The sequence below is a fragment of the Monodelphis domestica genome, chromosome 2 (genome assembly GCF_027887165.1).
Source record: "Monodelphis domestica isolate mMonDom1 chromosome 2, mMonDom1.pri, whole genome shotgun sequence".
Classification (NCBI taxonomy): Eukaryota; Metazoa; Chordata; class Mammalia; order Didelphimorphia; family Didelphidae; genus Monodelphis; species Monodelphis domestica.
In genome coordinates, this window is record NC_077228.1 from 17,326,588 (window position 1) to 17,345,809 (window position 19,222).

The 19,222-nt window shown below is 37.2% G+C and overlaps 1 protein-coding gene across 2 annotated transcripts in view; it reads left to right on the plus strand.

Annotated features, from left to right (window-relative positions):
* Positions 1-19,222, plus strand: part of LOC100031914 (cytochrome P450 2J2-like) — a 32,925-nt gene continuing 13,703 nt past the window's right edge. The window contains exons 1-4 of one of the 2 annotated variants that reach the window (XM_016429878.2): positions 1-341; positions 2,783-2,945; positions 12,482-12,631; positions 18,082-18,242. In XM_016429878.2, the coding sequence (XP_016285364.2) occupies positions 147-341; positions 2,783-2,945; positions 12,482-12,631; positions 18,082-18,242 (669 nt within the window). In that variant the 5' untranslated portion in view covers positions 1-146. The remainder of the gene's footprint in view (positions 342-2,782; positions 2,946-12,481; positions 12,632-18,081; positions 18,243-19,222) is intronic. The other variant, XM_056815033.1, reaches the window with a different exon arrangement.

A 19,222-nucleotide genomic window follows, 5' to 3' on the forward strand; every position in this document is an offset into this window, starting at 1 on the left:
TCTCAGCAAACCAGGGAACTGACAAAGCTCAGGCTTGATCTCTCCCTGGAACTCTTGTTCCTGGTGGCCCCTCTGCTGCTGCTGTTGCTGCTGCTGTAGAAGAACTCTCTTGGCTGGGCTGGCCTTGGTGCTGGAGCTGGAGGAGGATGCAGCTCCCTCTAGGAAACATGCTCCCTTCCCTGCAGACCCTCCTTCTCTTCTCTGCCATTCTCCTGATCCTGGCCAGTTATGTGCAGAGGAGGAGGCAGCGCCCCAACTACCCCCCGGGCCCTTCTTGGCTGTTCAAGATTGGCTACTTCTTTCAGATGGATATTAAAAAACCGCATATCAGCATCCAAGAGGTAAGGAGTGCGAGGGGAGGGCAAGAATCCACCAGCTGTGAGGGGGCAGAGGAACTGGGTGGCTTACAGCCTGCATGTGATCATCCCTGCTCGACTCTACCTGGAAGCAGCCTTTTAGCCAGAGATGAAAAAAAGAAAGAAAGAAAGAAAGAAAGAAAGAAAGAAAGAAAGAAAGAAAGAAAGAAAGAAAGAAAGAAAGAAAGAAAGAAAGAAAGAAAGAAAGAAAGAAAGAAAGAAAGAAAGAAAGAAAGAAAGAAAGAAAGAAAGAAAGAAAGAAAGAAAGAAAGAAAGAAAGAAAGAAAGAAAGAAAGAAAGAAAGAAAGAAAGAAAGAAAGAAAACTTCTGGTTCAGAGCCTCGGGGGCTGGGTTCCCCTCCTTCTTCTGACCTTTACTTCCTATGGGACTTGGAGAAACTCAGATGCTCATCACTTGTGGGATGAGTCATTGTGGAGTATTTTTTTTTTCTTATGGCTCTAATCAGATGGCCATTGAGATCTCTTCTGGACTGTCATTCTGATCAAATGAGATGAGATATAAAAAAGTGCTTTGTAACTTTAAAGCAAAAAAGAAATGTTATTCCTATTGTTATCATCATCATCATCACTGCAAAATCAATAAACCTCTTTTTGTAAGTTTCCTTAAAAAAAAAAAAAGGAATAGCCAGAGCACCTCCCTCCCAGTGTTGTGACAATCAATGAAATAATCATTTTAAAGTGCTTAGCAGAGTGCTTGGAGCACATTCAATATTTTTTGACAGATGACAGATGGACTGATTGATGGACGTAATGATAGATTAAGAGATATGGATGGATATGTATGTCTGTATTACACATAAGATATTATTATCTATAAAATGAGAGATGAACTTATTGAGGGAAGGGACTGTCTTAGGCCTCTTTGTTTCCTTAGCACTAAGCGTAGTATGGCACACTTGAAAAATATTTATTAATTGACTAACTGGCAGAAACTGGAGTAGGAAGTCTTTGAGGTCCTTTCAAACATTTGAAGCACAGTTTCTGAATCACTTCTGAAAATTATTTTTGATAACTACATCTTAATATGTTTGGTTTCCTTTATAATCCTATGTGTTTTATTGTATGCATTTAGAAGCTTTCTTCTAAGAAGGGATCCATAGGCTTTCCTAAACTACCAAAGGGACAACACCACAAAAAGGGTTAAGAATCAGTGCCCTAGGTCTCTGATCTTGGGACTTTGAACAAGCTGTGCCAAGTGTCTGCTGCTGTCTATCCTTATTGATCAACTCTGTCTGATAATGTTGGCATTGTACAGTTCCCTGTAATGTTCCTTCCCATTAAGTTGAGTGAATAAACACTGATTAATATTAATAATAAATGACTTACCAATTGGTAAATAAATTAATAATTGATTTCTAATAATTATAGTTAGACTTCTGGTAGGATTTTAAGATTCACAAGAAGCTTTAAAAATGAAGAAATCTTTCTGTACACTTCCCGGGTCCTAGTCCGGTGATGGCAACCTTTTGGAAATGGAATGCCATGTCACATCCCCATCCCACCCCCGAGACTGAGTGCCATGCCTGACCTCTCAAGAGACCAAGTGCTGTATCTATCCCTCTCCCCCTATACCCCCAACCCTACCTTGTTCCAGATAGGAGAGGAAATAAGCACTTCTCCTGGACTGCTGGGCATAGGGAGTTGGTGATGAGAGGAACAGGTAGAGAAGAGGAGAAGAATGGCCCATGCTCTCCACTAGCCTCTAGTTCATCTCCCCTCCAACTATGCCTCCCCAAAACTAGCTCCTTTCCATCCCCACCATGGGAATCACCTTCACCACAGACTCAACAGGCTGACTTCTGTGCCTCACCCTCACACAGCATATGACACCCCACACCCAAGCACAGTAACCCAGATGGGGGGGGTGCTCCCATTGGGCTGCTGGGCAGAGGGATGGATGAAGTGAAGAAGTCCCCAGAATATGTGAAATGGGGGAGGGAAACAACTCTACCTTAAGTCCCTCTGGTTTTCTAGTAACAAACTCTGGTGGGCAACTGCAAGTGTGCCCACAGAGAGGGCCCTGCATGCCCTTTTTTTGCACATGTGCCATAGGTTTGCCATCACTGTTCTAGTCTCTTCTAAAATCACTTAATACTCCTTTACATGTATTCTATGTTCATTTATCTACAAGATCATTCCCTACCTATGTCAGGTCCTCAAGGGTGTGAATGATAGGGTTTTTGTGGTTACCTGCTCAGCTCCTAGCACAAAACCAGGGACATATGAGTAAATGTTTGGTGGGGTGAGATGAACTCAGTTAAATGGAATTGGATCACACTGAATTCAGTAGACTCCATTGGAATTGATGTTTCACATTACAAGAATATCTGATAACAATAGAAGTTTTTTTTTTTTTTAAGCCTGAAAGACAATGGAAGTTTGCAATTCAAACTAACTCTTTTACAGATTGTCAGGAAATATGGAAACATTTTCTTTGTGGAAATGTTCAGTATTCCTATGATATTTGTAACTGGATTGCCACTGATAAAAGAAGTCCTAGTTAACCAAGGCCATGTGTTTGTTGATCGCCCTCGAACTCCTTTGCAGTCTTATATCTTTAAATCAGTTGGTGAGTTCTTTCAATTATGATAAACATTTTCTATTTCCAATGTTCGTTAAAAAGTATCTTTGAGCTCCGACCATCAATCTGTTTGGAGAATTCCAGCCTATAACATAAGAAATATACCTTTGAAGTTTCTTTCCTTTATATCTAAGTGTTGGGAGAAGTCAGTATATTGAGGAGGAGAGTAACAAGGATTTCAAAGGATTCAAATTCATTCCTTAAGAAGACCAGTTAAAGAAGCCTGACAGTTTCAAATTGAGAACAAAAAAGACTTAGAAGGAAAGGGAGAGACACAAGTGTTTTCTCAAAGGTTTAAAGGTCTCTTAATAGAAAAGAGATTAGATTTGTTCTCCTTGCAACAAATGATAAAAAAATAAACCAGCTACAAATGATGATAGTCACAAAGGGGTAAAGATTGGCTGCATATGAGAAAACATTTCCTAACATTCAGAACTCTCCAAAAATTAAAAATTTTCCTGAAGAAATTGTAGATTCCTTCCTCATTGGAAATCTTTAAGCAAAAGCCACTCAGTATATTCTGTTGATGTTCTTTCCTGGGTACAGATTTGACTGTATATTTTCTGAAATTGCTTCTAACTCTGAAACTCTGTGCATTTATGGTTCTTCCTTTAGGCTCTATAATGCACATAGTGGTGTAGATAACAAACAGCATAGCAACCTGCAATTTGGAGAAACTCAATAAAATCAAAGTCCAAGGTCAAAGTCTTGGGTGGGGTAGAGTGTGACAGGTGACTGAGAGAGAGAGATGTGAGTAGATGGGAAAAAAGGAGCAGAAGTTGACACAGATATGAGATAACTATTTATCTTGTTATTCAGAAGAAGGAAAGTGAATGTTATAACTAGAGGAATGAAGGCATGAAACAGAAAACCACAGGAGGAATATCTTCTTGAGACTTAGTTAGCCATCAGCCCTAAGGTTAGTTTGGTGCAGAGCTCAAAAATGGTGGAGATAGGAAAACACATTTGGAAGTCATTGTCAAGACTTTGATAGATAATCTTTAAGGGTGGAATAGAAGTAGTGTAAAGATTAAAATTTTGGGAAACTGAGGCAGGTAGAAATTAGTTTCTCTCTGCAAGGAGTATTATATTTTAGAGGTTTATTAAAGGTTAAGGATTAAAGAAAATACAGAATAAGAAAACACGTGCCTAGGCCAGAGAGGCCTAGACAAGATAACCTCACATCATGGAAGAGATGTGTCTGCTCCAAAATGGAAGTGCAAAAGACTGAGCCTATTCACAACCAGGTTTAAATACCCCATCTCACTCTTGGCCCAGGTGAGAATTCAGTGAGATTAGAGGGCATTCTGGGGAAGTGGAGCAAGGATTTCTGGGGATTGAAGTCCTGGGTTTGAGTCTATTTTTACAGTAGAAAGGGCCTACTTAGAAGTAGGTATGATCAGACTAAATGATCACAATGGTTCCTTCTAGTTTCATTATTTTGAGTGTCTTTGATTCTTGACCATATCTTGATGACCTTTCATCCAATCTTTTCATCTTTATCTATCACAGATCATCTATTGTTACCCTATGTTTTAGGCAAAGTGCTCCAGGTACTGTTTCCCTCCCCTACCACATGACTGGAGATTGCAGAGTTAGGTTTGCAAGGAAACTTCAAGACCCTCTACCATTTTAAAAATGAAGTAACCAAAATCAAGAGATATTGAGTGATTTGTGTAAAGTCATAGCTAGTAATCAGAGGCAGGCTTTAAATCTTCATCATTAACTTCAAGTACAAAACTCTATCCTCTGACCAAAAGCATGATATAAAAACACAAATACACAGTACTTTCTCTGGCAGTAGACAGCATTCCCTATGATAAGTCTGTCAGGATTGCCCCAGTCATTTCATTGTTGTGAAGCTTTCTCAGATGATCGTTGTACAATATTGCTGTTTCTGTGTAAAATGTTTTCCTGGTTCTACCTATTTTGCTTTTAATCAATTCATGCAGGTCTTTTTAGCTTTTTCTGTAATCATCTTGCTTATCATTTCTAATGGCATAATAGTATTCCATTACTAACATGTACCACCATTTGTTCAGCCAATTGATGAACACCCCCTTAATTTCCAATACTTTGCCATCACAAAATGAATATCTATGAATATTCTTGTACAAAAAGGTGCTTTCCTCTTTTCTATTAATATCTCTGTGATGTAGACCTAGTAGAGGTTTTACAGGATCAAAATGGTATGTAAAGTTTTATAGTGCATTATATATAGTTTCAAATTTCCCTCCAGGAGGATTTGATCAGTTCACAGTTCCACCAACAATATATTAATGTCCCAATTTTGCTATATCCCTTCCAACATTTATCACTTACCTCTTCTGTCATATTGTCAATCCGACAGGTGTGAGGTGGTACTTGAATTTTATTTTAATTTATATTTCTTCATTCAAGAATAATATAGAACATTTTATATGACTATTGATAGCTTTTATTTCTTCATTTTTATTGTTTGTTCATATCATTTGGCCATTTGACATTTGGGGAATGGCTGGTAATCTTATAAATTTTATTTAGGTCCCTATAGATTTGAGATATTAGGCCTTTATCAGAGGAATTTGTTATAAGATTTTTTTCCAATTTTATTGTTCTACTTTTACTTTGGTTATATTAGTTTTGTTTGTATAAAAGTTTTTTAAATTCAATATAATCAAAAGTGTTTATTTTACAACTTATAATGCCCTATATCTCTTGTTTGGACATGAATTCTTCCCTTCTCCAAATATATACCAGGTAAACTATTCTATGTTCCCCTAATTTAGGTAGAGTATCACTTCTTATATCTAAATAATATGTGCATTTTGACCTTATCTTAGTACAGGGTATGAGATTATGGTCCATACCTAGTTATTTGGCATTTTTTTTTCAGTTTTCCAGCCGTTTTGTTAAACAGTGAGTTCTTATTCCAAAATCTGCATTCTTTGAGTTATCAAACACTAGATTTTGTGTACACTACACTGTATTTTGTATATCTTTTCTATTCCATTGATATACCATTCTATTTCGTAGCCAGTACCAGAATGATTACTACTTTATATTATAGTTTGACATCTGGTCTCACCAGGCCACCATACTTCACATTTTTTCATTAATTCCCTCAATATTCTTGACCTTTTGTTATTCTAGATGAGTTTTATTATTATTTTTTCTAGTTCTATAAAATATATAGTTGATAGTATTCTTGGTATGGCACTTAACAAGCAAATTAACTGAAGTAAAATTGGCATTTTTATTATATTAACTCAGTCTCCACATGAGCAATTATATTTTTGCCAATTGTCAATATATGACTGTTTTTTTAAAAATTGTGTTGTGTAATTGTGTTCATATAATTCTTAGATTTTTCTTAGAAGAATGATTTCTAGGTTTTTTATATCATCTAGGGTTATTTTAATGGAATTGCTCTTTCAATCTCTTACTGTTGCACTTTGTTGGAAATAATATAAAAGTGCTGAAAATCATCAATATGGATTTACTTTTTACCTTACAATTTTACTAAAGTCATTATTTATTTTAACTAGCTTTTTAGTTTTTAGAAGTTAGGTATTCCACATACAAAGAAACAATTGAGGGCATTTCTGGGCATGACTGGGTTCTCATGTCATTACATATCAGGGTATTCACACATTTCCATGTGCCTTACAGATCTGATCAAAAATGAGCTTGAAGAGCCATTGAAGCTCACAAAGGAACATTTAAATGCTCTGTTCACATTGAAGCAAGCTATCCTAATAGCTCCAGCCCTTGGCATTCTAAGTTATAACAAAGACTTTCATCTGTATGTCCATGAGGCTAATGGTATAGCTTCTGGAGTATTGGCCCAATATTTGGGGTTGCAACTGAGGCCTATCACTTATTACAGCTCAATCCTCAATCCAGTTGCAAGGGGCATGGTGCACTGTCTGAGGAGCATTGCTGCAGCTGCCCTTATGGTCAAGAAAGCAAATGAATTAGTGCTAGGATGCTGGCTCCATGTTTACTCTGCACTCCAGCTAAAAAAAGTGCTAAAATCACAGAGTAGGCATGCATTTACATCTGCAAGGTTATCCCAGTATGAAATCATTTTGCTGGTAAATGACAACTTAACTTTACATAGATGTGCACCATTGAATCCAGCTATGCTAATCCCTGACCTACCATTGGGGGGAAGAGCCCCTAAATGATTGCATCCAAATGGTAGAAACAGTGCCTAAGACCAGAGAAGATCTGAGGTACACACCACTCAATGATCCTGATTTAAAAATATATTCTGATGGGTCTTTACAAAGGGAAAAGGATCGCAGGGGGTGCAATTGTAATGGGGGACAAGACCTTCTGGCATGCATCTTTACCAGGTCATGTCAGTGCTCAAGGTGCAGAACTCAAAGCCCTTATAAAGCACTTAAACTGTCCAAAGGCAAAAGGGTGGATATTTACACTGATTCATCCTATGCTTTTGCAATTCTATTTGCCACAGGACAAACCTGGAGAAACAAGGGATTTGTCACAACAGCTGGAAAGAGGATAGCATATGAAAACCTTATCAGTCAACTCTTAAAAGCAGTGAATTTGCCAAAGGAAGTGGTGGTGATTCACTTCAAGGCTGGGACGAGATATCCCTAGAAAATCACAGGGCAGATGTGACAGCAAAATTTGCTGCCAGATTCAGTACTATCCATGTTCTGAATTTCTCTCTGGTGGATAAGCATGATTTCAAACAAGCATACTGCTGAGAAGAGATTCAGTCATGGCAAGAACATCTAGGAGCCAGATTAGTCAAACGAATCTGGTTAGTAGAAGGAGGAAAGCCCATTTTGCCCCCAAAGCTGTACCAACATCTATGCAATGTGATTCACTCCAGAGGTTATTATGGAATGGAATCCATGTTTGATGAGGTCTGCTGTTTTTGGGAAGCCCCAGGAATATCAACAAATACTATAAGAGTGTATCAGGCATGTGAACTATGTATAAAGTTCAACCAAGGTCATTTCAAGTGCAGGGCATTGGGAGGGCAACCCCTAGCTTATACACCTTTTCAATGTCTACAGATTGATGGTAACAACATGCCTAGGGACCGAGGTTATAAATATGTTTTAGTTATAGTGGACAGGCTCACTCAATGGACAGAAGCATACCCATCAAAGAAAAGCAACACTGGCATGGTAGTGAGAACACTGCTTAAAGAAATAGTTCCTAGATATGACATTCCAGATGCCATTAACTCAGACAGGGGAAGTCACTTTACATCTAGCATTTTACAAAAAGTATATAAGTCTCTGGGAATAAAGGGAAATTTCCATAATGCCTACAGACCAGAAAGCTTAGGACAGGTGGAAAGAATGAATAAGGAGTTGAAAACCACAATAACTAAACTATGCCCAAACTCAACTTAAACGGACAGCAGTTCTTCCATTTGCACTGTTCTATCTGAGAACAAAACCCAGAGGAGACTTACACATTTCCCCACATGAGATACTTTATGGACAACCAGTATGGATGGGAAGGACCACTAAACCATCTTATGTTTCCATCCTGGGAGGGGAATGCCAGTTACACACCTATCTGACACAGATACAGGATAGGCTGGAAGAACTGAGAAGACAGGGATTACTAATGTAAAGAGTCCAGCAAGATTTCTCACTACATAACATCAGGCCAGGTGACAAAGTGTACGTGAAAAATTTCACCAAAGAAAAATCTACAGAGCCCAGGTGATCCTGTAGTCCCAGATACCTGAGACCTTCTTTCAAGGTGAGACGACAGTCAAACATGTATCCATGAAAGGAGAAGACTGCCAGACCTGTGACAACTTCAAGCAGCACCAAAGGCTGGAAGTCACACTAACAACTGGAAAGAACTTTGAATCAAGGATATTATGGGGAACGAACTTCAGGAAAATGGAGCACATAAGATGAATCACCAATCACGTTAATTTCACATATAGGAAATTGCATCCACATGCACATAAGAGTCAACATAGGAAGAATGTAGCATAGATCTTCAGGCAACTTGATAAGAAGATTTCCTGAAGAGGAGTAAGTATGCAACCAACCACCCTGACATATCTAGAACACAAACAAATTTCACACTGAACTTAGGACCTGTTTTATGAATAAGGACAGCCCATAAACTGTATATTTGTAAATAAATCTCTATTAGAACTCATACAGATGGAAAGGAAATGACCTTCCTGTCTGGATGACTTCAAACTAGAGGATGTATATATATATACATATATATATATATATAAAACATGTATCATATGTAAATATGTATAAAAACCAGACATGTACATATGTAAAGTACCAACTATCTTATCAACTAATTTAGGATAGGCAGAAAGTTAACATACTAACCCTTTAACCAACAGGGACAGAATAGTTTAGGGACAAAAATGATTTTGTAAAATCTGAGAGGTAGCATAGGGACAGAATGTATTACACTTCAAAAACATAGAAAATAGCACATAGCTAGAAAAAAATTGTTACAGGTAGATAGCATTACATGTTAATCATAGGACAGTTTATTCTCACTTAAATAGTTAAACATGACATGATTAGAACAGAGATATACATTATATTTATAGTTGAAAATTTGTTGTATTCGTGAATCGTTACCCCCTACATTGTACAAACTTATTTTTTGACACGTTACCCTAACCCTCCTTCCTGCAATCCATTCCTTAGCATGAGATAGGATATTAAGATAGTAGTACATAGATAGATTAGAATAAGATTTTTTATTTTGGGAGGGGGGAGGTTAGTTGGGAACAGTAAGTAATATAGATAGATTAGAATAGAAGATAAGTAAGCTGCATGGGATCATGGTAACACCATGCTCACAATGGGAAATGGAAGATTGTGATAGAAGTTTTAAAACCCCAAAACTTGAGTTGCAGTCTGGGAAATTGCTGGAGCCTCAGCTACATTGGGAGAGGGGCCCCAGGAGATATTCTGGAATCTTAGGGGAGGAGGAGATTCTATCATAGAGGCAGTTCGCTCTCTGAATCCTGAGTCTAAGGGAAAGGTCTGCTGAAGACTTGCTCCTGAGAAAAGATTTACATCTTTCTCCTGGTGACTGGACACCCTTCCCCGCACTGGTCCTCTACTAAGCTTAAGAAGACTCCAAGCAGCTGACAAGATCACCTCACAGCTCCTGGTGCCCTGGGTCTGAACTGTGCCCAGTGGGGCCAAGACCAGGGCCATCCAAGCCTGAATCTCTCAGGGGCCCGAGGCTGCCAAGGCCTGGGTTCCCCAACTTGAGGAGGGAGGAAGGGGTAGATACAATAGGGACACCTTTTCCCTCTTTCCTCACAAACCCTTCCTGCAGCCACTTCCTTGTGTTATCCCCAATTGGTCAGTAGAATAGTTTGTTGTCTTTTCCCAAATGACTCCAGTGGGAGTGGGAAACAGTTCTAGCTTGAGGGGGAGAGTAACTCTCTCTCTCTCTCTCTGAGGAGGGAAGCTCTATACGTTAGTAGCAGAGGGAAGTCAAGAGGCAGATTGGGGTGAGCAGCCATAGCTGAGGGGAGGCTGAAGGGGGAGACTACTCACTTCCCTTCTTCTCTCCCTTGGCCAAGTTAAACAGCAGCCATATCCCCTGAACCCTGCTTTGAGAGGGAAGGTCTCCATTCTTTCTCTCTCTACCACCAGTCTAACTCTCTATTACACATCATATCATCCACAAAGAGTGATGATTTAGTTTCCTTATTGCCTATTGTAAATCCTTCAATTTCTAATTCTTTTCTTATTGCTAAAGCTAGCTTTTCTAAGACAATATCAAATAATAGTGGTGATAATGGACATCCTTGCTTCACTCCTGATCTTACTGACATCTTCTGACTTATCATCATTGTAGATTATATTTGCTGATGATTTAGGTATATACTACTTATCATTTTAAGAAATGACATTTATTCCTACACTTTCTAGTGTTTTAAGTAGGAATGGGTGTTGTATTTTATCAAAGACTTTTTATGCATTTCTTGAGATAATCATGTTAGTTTCTGTTAGTTTGGTTACTGATATGGTCAATGTTGCTGATAGTTTTCTTTATATTCAATCAGCCCTATATTCCTGGTATAAATCCTACCTAGTCACAGTCAATGATCCTTGTGATATATTGCTATAGCCTCCTTGCTATTTTATTTAATTTTTTTGCATCTCTATTCAATAATAGAATTGGCCTATAATTGTCTTTCTCTATTTTGTTCTTCTTGGCTTAGGTAACAGTACCATGTTTGTTTCACACAAATAATTAGATTGGATTCCTTCTCTGCCTATTTTCCAAAGTAGTTTATGCTGTGTTAATTATTCTTTAAGTGTTTGATAGAATTCATGTGTGAATCTGTCTGGAAATGGGGATTTTTTTCTCAGGGAGTTCAATTTCCTTTTCTGATATGGGATTATTAAAAAATTTTATTTCCTCTTTTGTTATTATGAACAATTTGGAGGTTTTTTGTAAGTATTCATCCATTTTACTTAGATAGTCATGATTATTGGCATATAATTAGGCAAAATAGATACTAATGATTGCTTTAATTTCCTCTTCATTGGTGGTGAGTTCACTCTTTTCATTTTTGACACTGATTTTTTGATTTTTCTTATTTCCTTTTAAAAATCAGATTAATCAACAGTATTTTATTTGTTTTTTTTTTCATAAAACCAACTCTTAGTCTTATTTATTAATTCAATGATTCCTTTTCTTTCAATTTTATTAATTTCTCTTTTGATATTTAGAATTTCCAAGTTAGTCTTCAATTTGGGGGGGTTTAATTTGTTCTTTTTATACTTTTTTTTAGTTTCATGCCCAAGTTATTGATCTGATTTTCTCTGTTTAATTGGCAAGAATTTAGAGATAAAAAATTTCCAATAAATACTGCTTTGACTGAAACCCATGAATTTTGCATTGTATTTCTCATTAGTGAAATTATTGACTTTTGCAGTTCTAGATTACATTAAGAAAAGGGGAGACAATGAGAATGCTTATGATACTTACAGTAGCAGCAGGCCAAGGCAGCCTGCCCCTGATAAACCCATGACACTGTTGAAGTTAGCAGGAACCACAAGAAATGGTTCAGGTCCCTCTCATTTCTTTTGGTCATCCAGATTAAGAATTGGGTTCCTCTTCTTGTCTGTAGTTGTCTTCTCCAAAGAATAAATTTTACTCATCTCTCACTGAAGAAATCAGTGTCTGATACTCATACACCCCAAGGTCCATGGACTGCTTATAGACCCTAAGCATCTTTGGACAGTGGCATCTTCCTCTGCTTTGTCTTTTGGACATGCAGATTTTTCCATGTGTTCTATAGGTAAACAGGAGTATTATCTCCTCACTGAGTGTGTGAGTTCCTTAGGAGGAGGGACTGGCTAGTTCTTTTCTATTTGTATAACCAATACAGTGTTGGGCACATAATAGGATTTTCTTCCTTTTTTAAGTATTTGTTTAATTGAATTCCATTGCTAAAAGAAGTAATAACCATACCAATAAAATTAAATATCGTTCAAGTATTAAGATGAATTATTATTATTATTATTTAGGCTTAATCATGTCTAATGGTCAAGAATGGAAAGATCAAAGAAGATTTACCTTAACAACTCTAAGGAATTTTGGCTTGGGAAAGAAGACCCTTGAACTTAGGATCCAGGAAGAGGCCACATACCTTACTGAGGCTATTAGAGAAGAAAAAGGTGAGCACTTGTCAAAGATATGTTTTTTTTTCCAGTACATTATATGTTTTTTACCAATTACATGTATTAACACATTTCCAAACAAATTTTCCTAACTTATATGATTGAAAATATCTCCCTCCCTTCCTCCCTTGATTTCCCTTTTCTGGAAGGTGATTTGATCTGGGTTATACATGTATTATGACATATTTCTGAATTGTTCATTTTTGTAAGTAATCTTATAAAACCAAAATCCCAAAATATAAACCCAAATAAATTATTGAAAAATCCTATGCTTTCATCTATATTCTGACTCCAACAGTTTTCTCTGGGGTGAATATCATTCTCTGTCACAAGACCCTCAGAATTGTCCTGGATCATTGCATTGCTGATGTGATAGAGACATGAAGACAGAGAGGTCTTGCAGGACTTGTGGACCAAGATGCAGGGCTGGAGATCTACCTCTAGATGTAAGTCAAGAGAAGATTCCAATGGAATGTTCCCAGGAGGGGCAGTTGGGGGCTTTTGCTAGCCACATGGAGAGGAGAAACTTGGTTTTTGGACTTGGTCTCTAACTGGAAGTCACACTCTCTCTCCCTGGAGTTTTGAACCTGGCTGAAAGATCTTTGTGAGGCTGATTTGGTTTTGGGGGTTTCTTTGGCTTTGGACAGTTGAAGTTGACAAGAAGGAGAAACTTGGATTTTTGAGTTAGTGGTCTGTTTAAGAGTTGAACTGGTCAGGAGAAACTGTGAGACTTTTCTTGGTGAAGAAGAAAGAAGATTTTATCTCATTTAAATTAGGGAAATCCTCATCCCTCTTACCTCAGTTTCCCACCCTGTTATCCCAATAAACCCCTTGACTGAGAAAGCAACTAGAGTATCTTCATAGTTCACTCAAGAGGGAGGGAATAAGCAAAGGCTTCAAGAAGTATTGGAAGGTAGGGGAGGCAAAAGAGGAGAGAGTTGGAAAAGGGAGGGAGTGAAAGGGGGAGGAGGTTAGGAAATAGATTATCCATCAGCAATCAGTAGGGATCAATAGTCAAACCCCAGAACAAACCCCAGGACATTCCTTTATAAGCAGTCCTCTGTGTGCCAATATTTCTGTGTGGCATCCCTCAGCATTTCTCATTCCTACATCCATCACCAAAAAGCAGGTTTAGGTTCCTGTAGCTAACTCTCTCTAGTCAAAAGCCAGAGAACAACAGTCATTGCAGAAGAAAGAGTTTCCACTCAGTTTACTTCTCTATTTCAATCAGAAATAGTTTCCTTCAGCTTACTATTTTATTGCACTGATAACAGTTAAATCTATCAAGTTAATCATTCCACAATACTTCTCTTACTATTTGCAATGTTTTACTGTTTCTCTTTATTGTACTGTGCTTCAATGCATGAAGGCCTTTCCAGCCATTTCTGAAATCATCCTGTTCATCATTCCTTAGGGCACAATAGTTTTCCATCACCATCATATACCACAATTTGTTCAGATATTCCCCAATCTATGAACATCATTTTAATTCCCAATTCTTTGCCACCATGAAAAGAATTATAAATATTTTGGACAAGTAGGTCCTATCCTTTTTTCTTATTCTCTCTGTATACAGACCTAGTCGTGGTATTATTGGATCAAACTTTACGCATTGTTTTATCGACCTTTGGCATAATTCCAAATTGACTTCAAGAATGGTTGGATCAGTTCACAGCTACAACACAAGGTGTTAGTGTTCCCATTTTGCCATATCCCCTCCAACATTCATCTTTTTCCTTGACTGTCATATTGGCCAATCTGATAGGTGGTAGGTGGTAGCTCAGAACTGTTTTAATTTGAATTTCTCTAATCAAAAGGGATTTAGAACATTTTTTTCATATGATTATAGATAGCTTTGATTACTTCATCTGAAAATTGCTAAATTGCTCAGACAGAGATATTTTCAGTTACTTCCAATTGATGGTTGGACAAAATATGATTAAAGAATCTGTAATTAGACATGAGAGGAATAGGAGGAGACAGATCATCTCTAGACTGGAGAAAGACAAAATGTCCCCCCTTAGGTAAGGTTTTCAATGACATGGCAAATTCCTATAGGAAGAAAAAAGATAGTAAGCAAGAAAAGGAATCCCTTGAAAGTACCTTATCTTTAATGACATTCTATTAATCTTTTGACATTAGTTCACAAACTACTGGATGTTTCATTTCTTAAAGTGGCACACATGGAGTCCCCCCATGGCTGGTCACTCAAAACTCTGTATAAACACACAAACAGGTATATGTACCCTTTCTTTTATATTCTTCTGCTGACATTCTATATATATTTTTCTTCTTCCTCTTTCTTCTTCCTTCATATTTACTGATTCAACTATTCCCTGTTCTGTGTCTTCCATTCTGTTCTTTTTATGTTCTGTTCTCTTTCTGTTCTGTTCTGTTCTCTTGTGCCTTCTTTGCTCTTTTACTCCTTGTACTTTAGAATATATAGGTAGATATTTACATCCATATAAATATTTGTGCATATAATAAATAGATCCCTATATTATGTTCTCTACATTTTCTGCTTATCTATTTTAAATGAATAATTTCTTTCCTTTCCTTCTTTCAAATGGAAAACAAAAACCTTATAACAAATTCACATACTGAAGCAAAATAAATTCTTACATTGAACATGTCCAAAAACATGTATTTCACTGTGTGGACTAAATTCATTACCTTCTAGTTAGGCGAGGAATAGCAGGCACCATGATGAGTCTCTGGAATTGCAATTGGGATTATATCAATGCAGGTTCTTACATTTCTCACAATACTATTATGAAATGTAAAATTTTAAAATATAGGTTTTATGCTAAATATAAGAATTTTAAAGTAATATTGTGGACACCAATTAAAAATATTACAACTTAAGTCAAAATGACTTTTAGCAGCTTTATTTACAAAGAGGTAGAAAGAGTGAAAGTGGAAAAATGTAGATAAAGACATAGATAGTACTGCCTTGCTTCCAAAACCCTTAGTTTAATCCTGATGTCTCCAGACCACAAATGTGAATCTGAAAGCAAATCTCACAAGAAACCAAAGTACTAATTAGGAAGCCGAAATCTGAAGAGCAAAGAGGCATTGAAGAATTCTCCAAGAACCTTCAGTGAACAAGAGGCTAAGACAGCCAAGAATATCACCAGAACTCACGCTGAAGGGAGTGTCCCACAAAAATGCCAAAGAGCAGAGAGGGCCTCCTCACTGAAGAACTAATGAAGGAATCACTGCACTCACCACCTCAGGATCCAAGGAAAGTCTCCTTCTCCAGTCTGGCTCACCAACACAGAGTCTCCAAAGCCAAACTCCAAAGGAGAAGAAGTTCAAAAGAGAAGTCCCAACAATAGGAAGTTCTGGACTTCTTATGATACTTTTTCCATGTCACTTCCTGTCCCTTCCCCTCTTCACAGGGGCCAATCACAGCTTACAAATTGCCTAGCACTTCCCAGGGGGGAAGTGTCTGTAGGATCCACCTGTAGTCCTATGAGGGTATAAACTCTTATCAAAGGATTTGCAAGTTTCTGACTGATTGAGTTTAAAGGGTGGAGCTCTCTAAATAAGTGACTTGTGAATTCTCTTACTTGATGGCTAACAAAATGTAAAGTAGGTGTTTCTTGATTGATCAACTCGAAATAGACAAAGAGAATAAAGAATTCCCTTTCACAATCCCCCCAACATAACCAGCTTATAATTTAAAGATCTTTTAGTTTAGGGTGCATGCAATATTGTACTTTCTAAGAGGAAATTATAATAGTTGGAAATAAGAGGGAACTAAAAGAGAGAGAGAGCAAAACCAATGTTTGCTAGGCACATTGACAAAAAGCCAATTGAGGGCAATCCTCTTTGATATAAGATTTTCCATTCAGAATAAATGTGTTCAACCCCCTTCAGTTTAATCAATTACTTCCCAAAGTTCATTTTGTATCTTCTGATGCAGTGTAAACTTTCTTTAAGGCATGTTCTCTGAACAATTCACTTTCTTCATTCAAAGAGTTAAGCTTTTTTCCTGAAAATTTTCTCAAAAATTTTTTAAATCTTGGATTTTATGAAAATTATACAATCCCCCTTGAAAAGGGTGTTGACCACCACCGGGATCAGCTCAGGATACTTGGTTGAGTTATGAGGTCTATGAGTCAAAAGAAAATAAAAATCATAAAAAATAGAAGAAAACATTAAATTGGGGGGGATCAAAATCAAAACAAAAATATCAAAATCTATGTATATAAATATTTCTAAATAAGCAAGAAAATACCCATAATAGGTCCTTGAATTAAGATCCAATTAAAGTGATTTCTGTCCCACAAGTCTGTAGGACAATGCTGGATATTGTGTCATCTTACACTCTTCTTCCTCTTTCTTTGTTTCTTCCTACTTCTTTTCCTCCCTCCCATCCTCCTCCACTTTGCCTTTCTCCTCCTTTTCTGCTATATCCTCTTATTATCACTGATTTAGAGTAAAAATAATCCTTAAAGAACATGAAGTCCCACCCTCCTTCCCATTATATAGATGAGTAAACAGGAGTCGAGTAATTGAGTCACTTGCAAGGTCAGTTACTTGGTCAATAAATATTATGTGCCTACTATATACCAAAAACTGTGCCAAATTCTGGAAATGTTTAAAAAAAAGGAAAAGATAGTGCCTCTTCTTGGAAATATCCTAGGGAAGACAATCTGCAGATGACCATGCCCAAATAAGATATAGGCAGAAACTGGAAATAATCAACAGAAGGAAGACACTCAAAACAAGATCACCCTTCCAGTATATATCTGAGGCATGAAAAAAACCCAGATCCTCCTAGCTTCAGGTCCAGGATCCTACATACTACCTCATACTGCTGCCCTTCCTGATTTACCTTCTCATATGTCTTCTTTTTATTCCAGTATTTCCAGTTGAAAAATCAATTCTATAATATTTACTCACATATATACAAGTTGCCTACAGATCCATATAGTTATGGGTATTTTTGTATGCTCACATATATGGATTAAATGATATACAGATATGTACCCATACATATTGCACATAGATGGGCAAAACTTTGAGAATCTACACACATGCTTTATCAGATATAGAATCCTAGATAAAGATTCTATTTCCAATAGTTACTTCAGAGGTCATCTCATCCAAAATCTTCATTTTACTGCTGAATAAATAGAGGCAAAGAAAGATAAAGTAGCTCATCTAAAGGCACATAGGTAACCTAGGTTGAAAAAATATATTCCAAATAAATCCCAAGCCTTGATGGAAACATTTTTAAAATTGACATGCTCTCTTCTTTTTTCTCACATTTTTAAGCAGTCTCTGATTATGGAAAATAATAACAAAACAGCTATGTGTTGGAGGAGGTAAGTGTGGAGGAAAAAATTGTTGAAAAGAAAAAGTTAGAAAGTGATGCAGGGCTCCTTTAACAAGCATGACTGACATGAAGAGTGGCCCATCCTTTTTCTATTCCACAGGACAGCCCTTTGACCCCCATTTTCAGATCAACAATGCTGTTTCCAACATCATCTGTTCTGTTACTTTTGGGAATCGTTTTGAATACCATGATTCTCAGTTTCGGGAACTCCTGAAAACCTTGGATCAAGCCACAGTGCTTCAAGCCAGTTGGGAGTGTCAGGTAAATAGGCCAACATCCTTCCTGAACAGGGTTAAATTTGCTTCAGTTGGGTGGTGTCCTCCTTTCACAAGAAAAGAAACAAGCAAGGCTATGAGAGTCTGTCAGGAACTGAATCTCTAAGCAGAGAAAGGGACTAGCAAAAGGAATGAAGAAGAAACAAAAAGATTTTCATAAAGAGTGCCATGAAAGACCATGCCTGAGGGCTCTAAGTATTTCCAGAACACTGTGATCTTTAAGTATTGGATTTTTTCCTAATATCTTTTCCTAGACCAGCAATTTAGAAACATTTGTTAAATGCCTACTATATTCCATTTACTATGCAAGGTGATGCGGATACAGTAACAAAAATGAAATGAATTCTGATCTTGGGGATTTTACATTCCTCTGGTGATGGAGAAAATATGCACTCAAGTATGTGCAAATACGAAAAAAAATAAGGGAACCATTTTGGTAAAATAGGCATTAGAAGCCAGGAGCAACAGAAAAGACTTCATTTAGAAGCTGCCACTTAAGCACAGTTTTGAAGGAAACAAGAGATTTTATCCACAGCACTGCAAGGGGAGTAAAATGAAAACAGATAGATACAGAGAGAAAGACAGAAAAAAGAAACAAAGAAACAGAGAGAAGAGATACAGACAAAGACAGCTAGAGAAACAAAATGAGATACAGAAAGAAGAGATAGAGAGAAAAAAGATAGTTTCCAAAGTGCTTACATGTAAGGTTTGTAACAAGTTTATATATACATATATTTGTTCCAAACTTGGAGCCTTTGCACTTGATGTTCCTCATGCCCAGAATGCTTTCCCTTCTCATCTCCATATCTTGTCTTCCTTCAAGAATCAGCTCAAATTTCACCTTCAACTGCAAGATGTCTTTCCCAATTTCTCCATTTCTTAGTGCCTTGCCCACTGAGATTCCCTTTCTACTACTCTACATATATCTTGACCATGATGAATTTCAAAGGAGTGCATCCAAGTGGG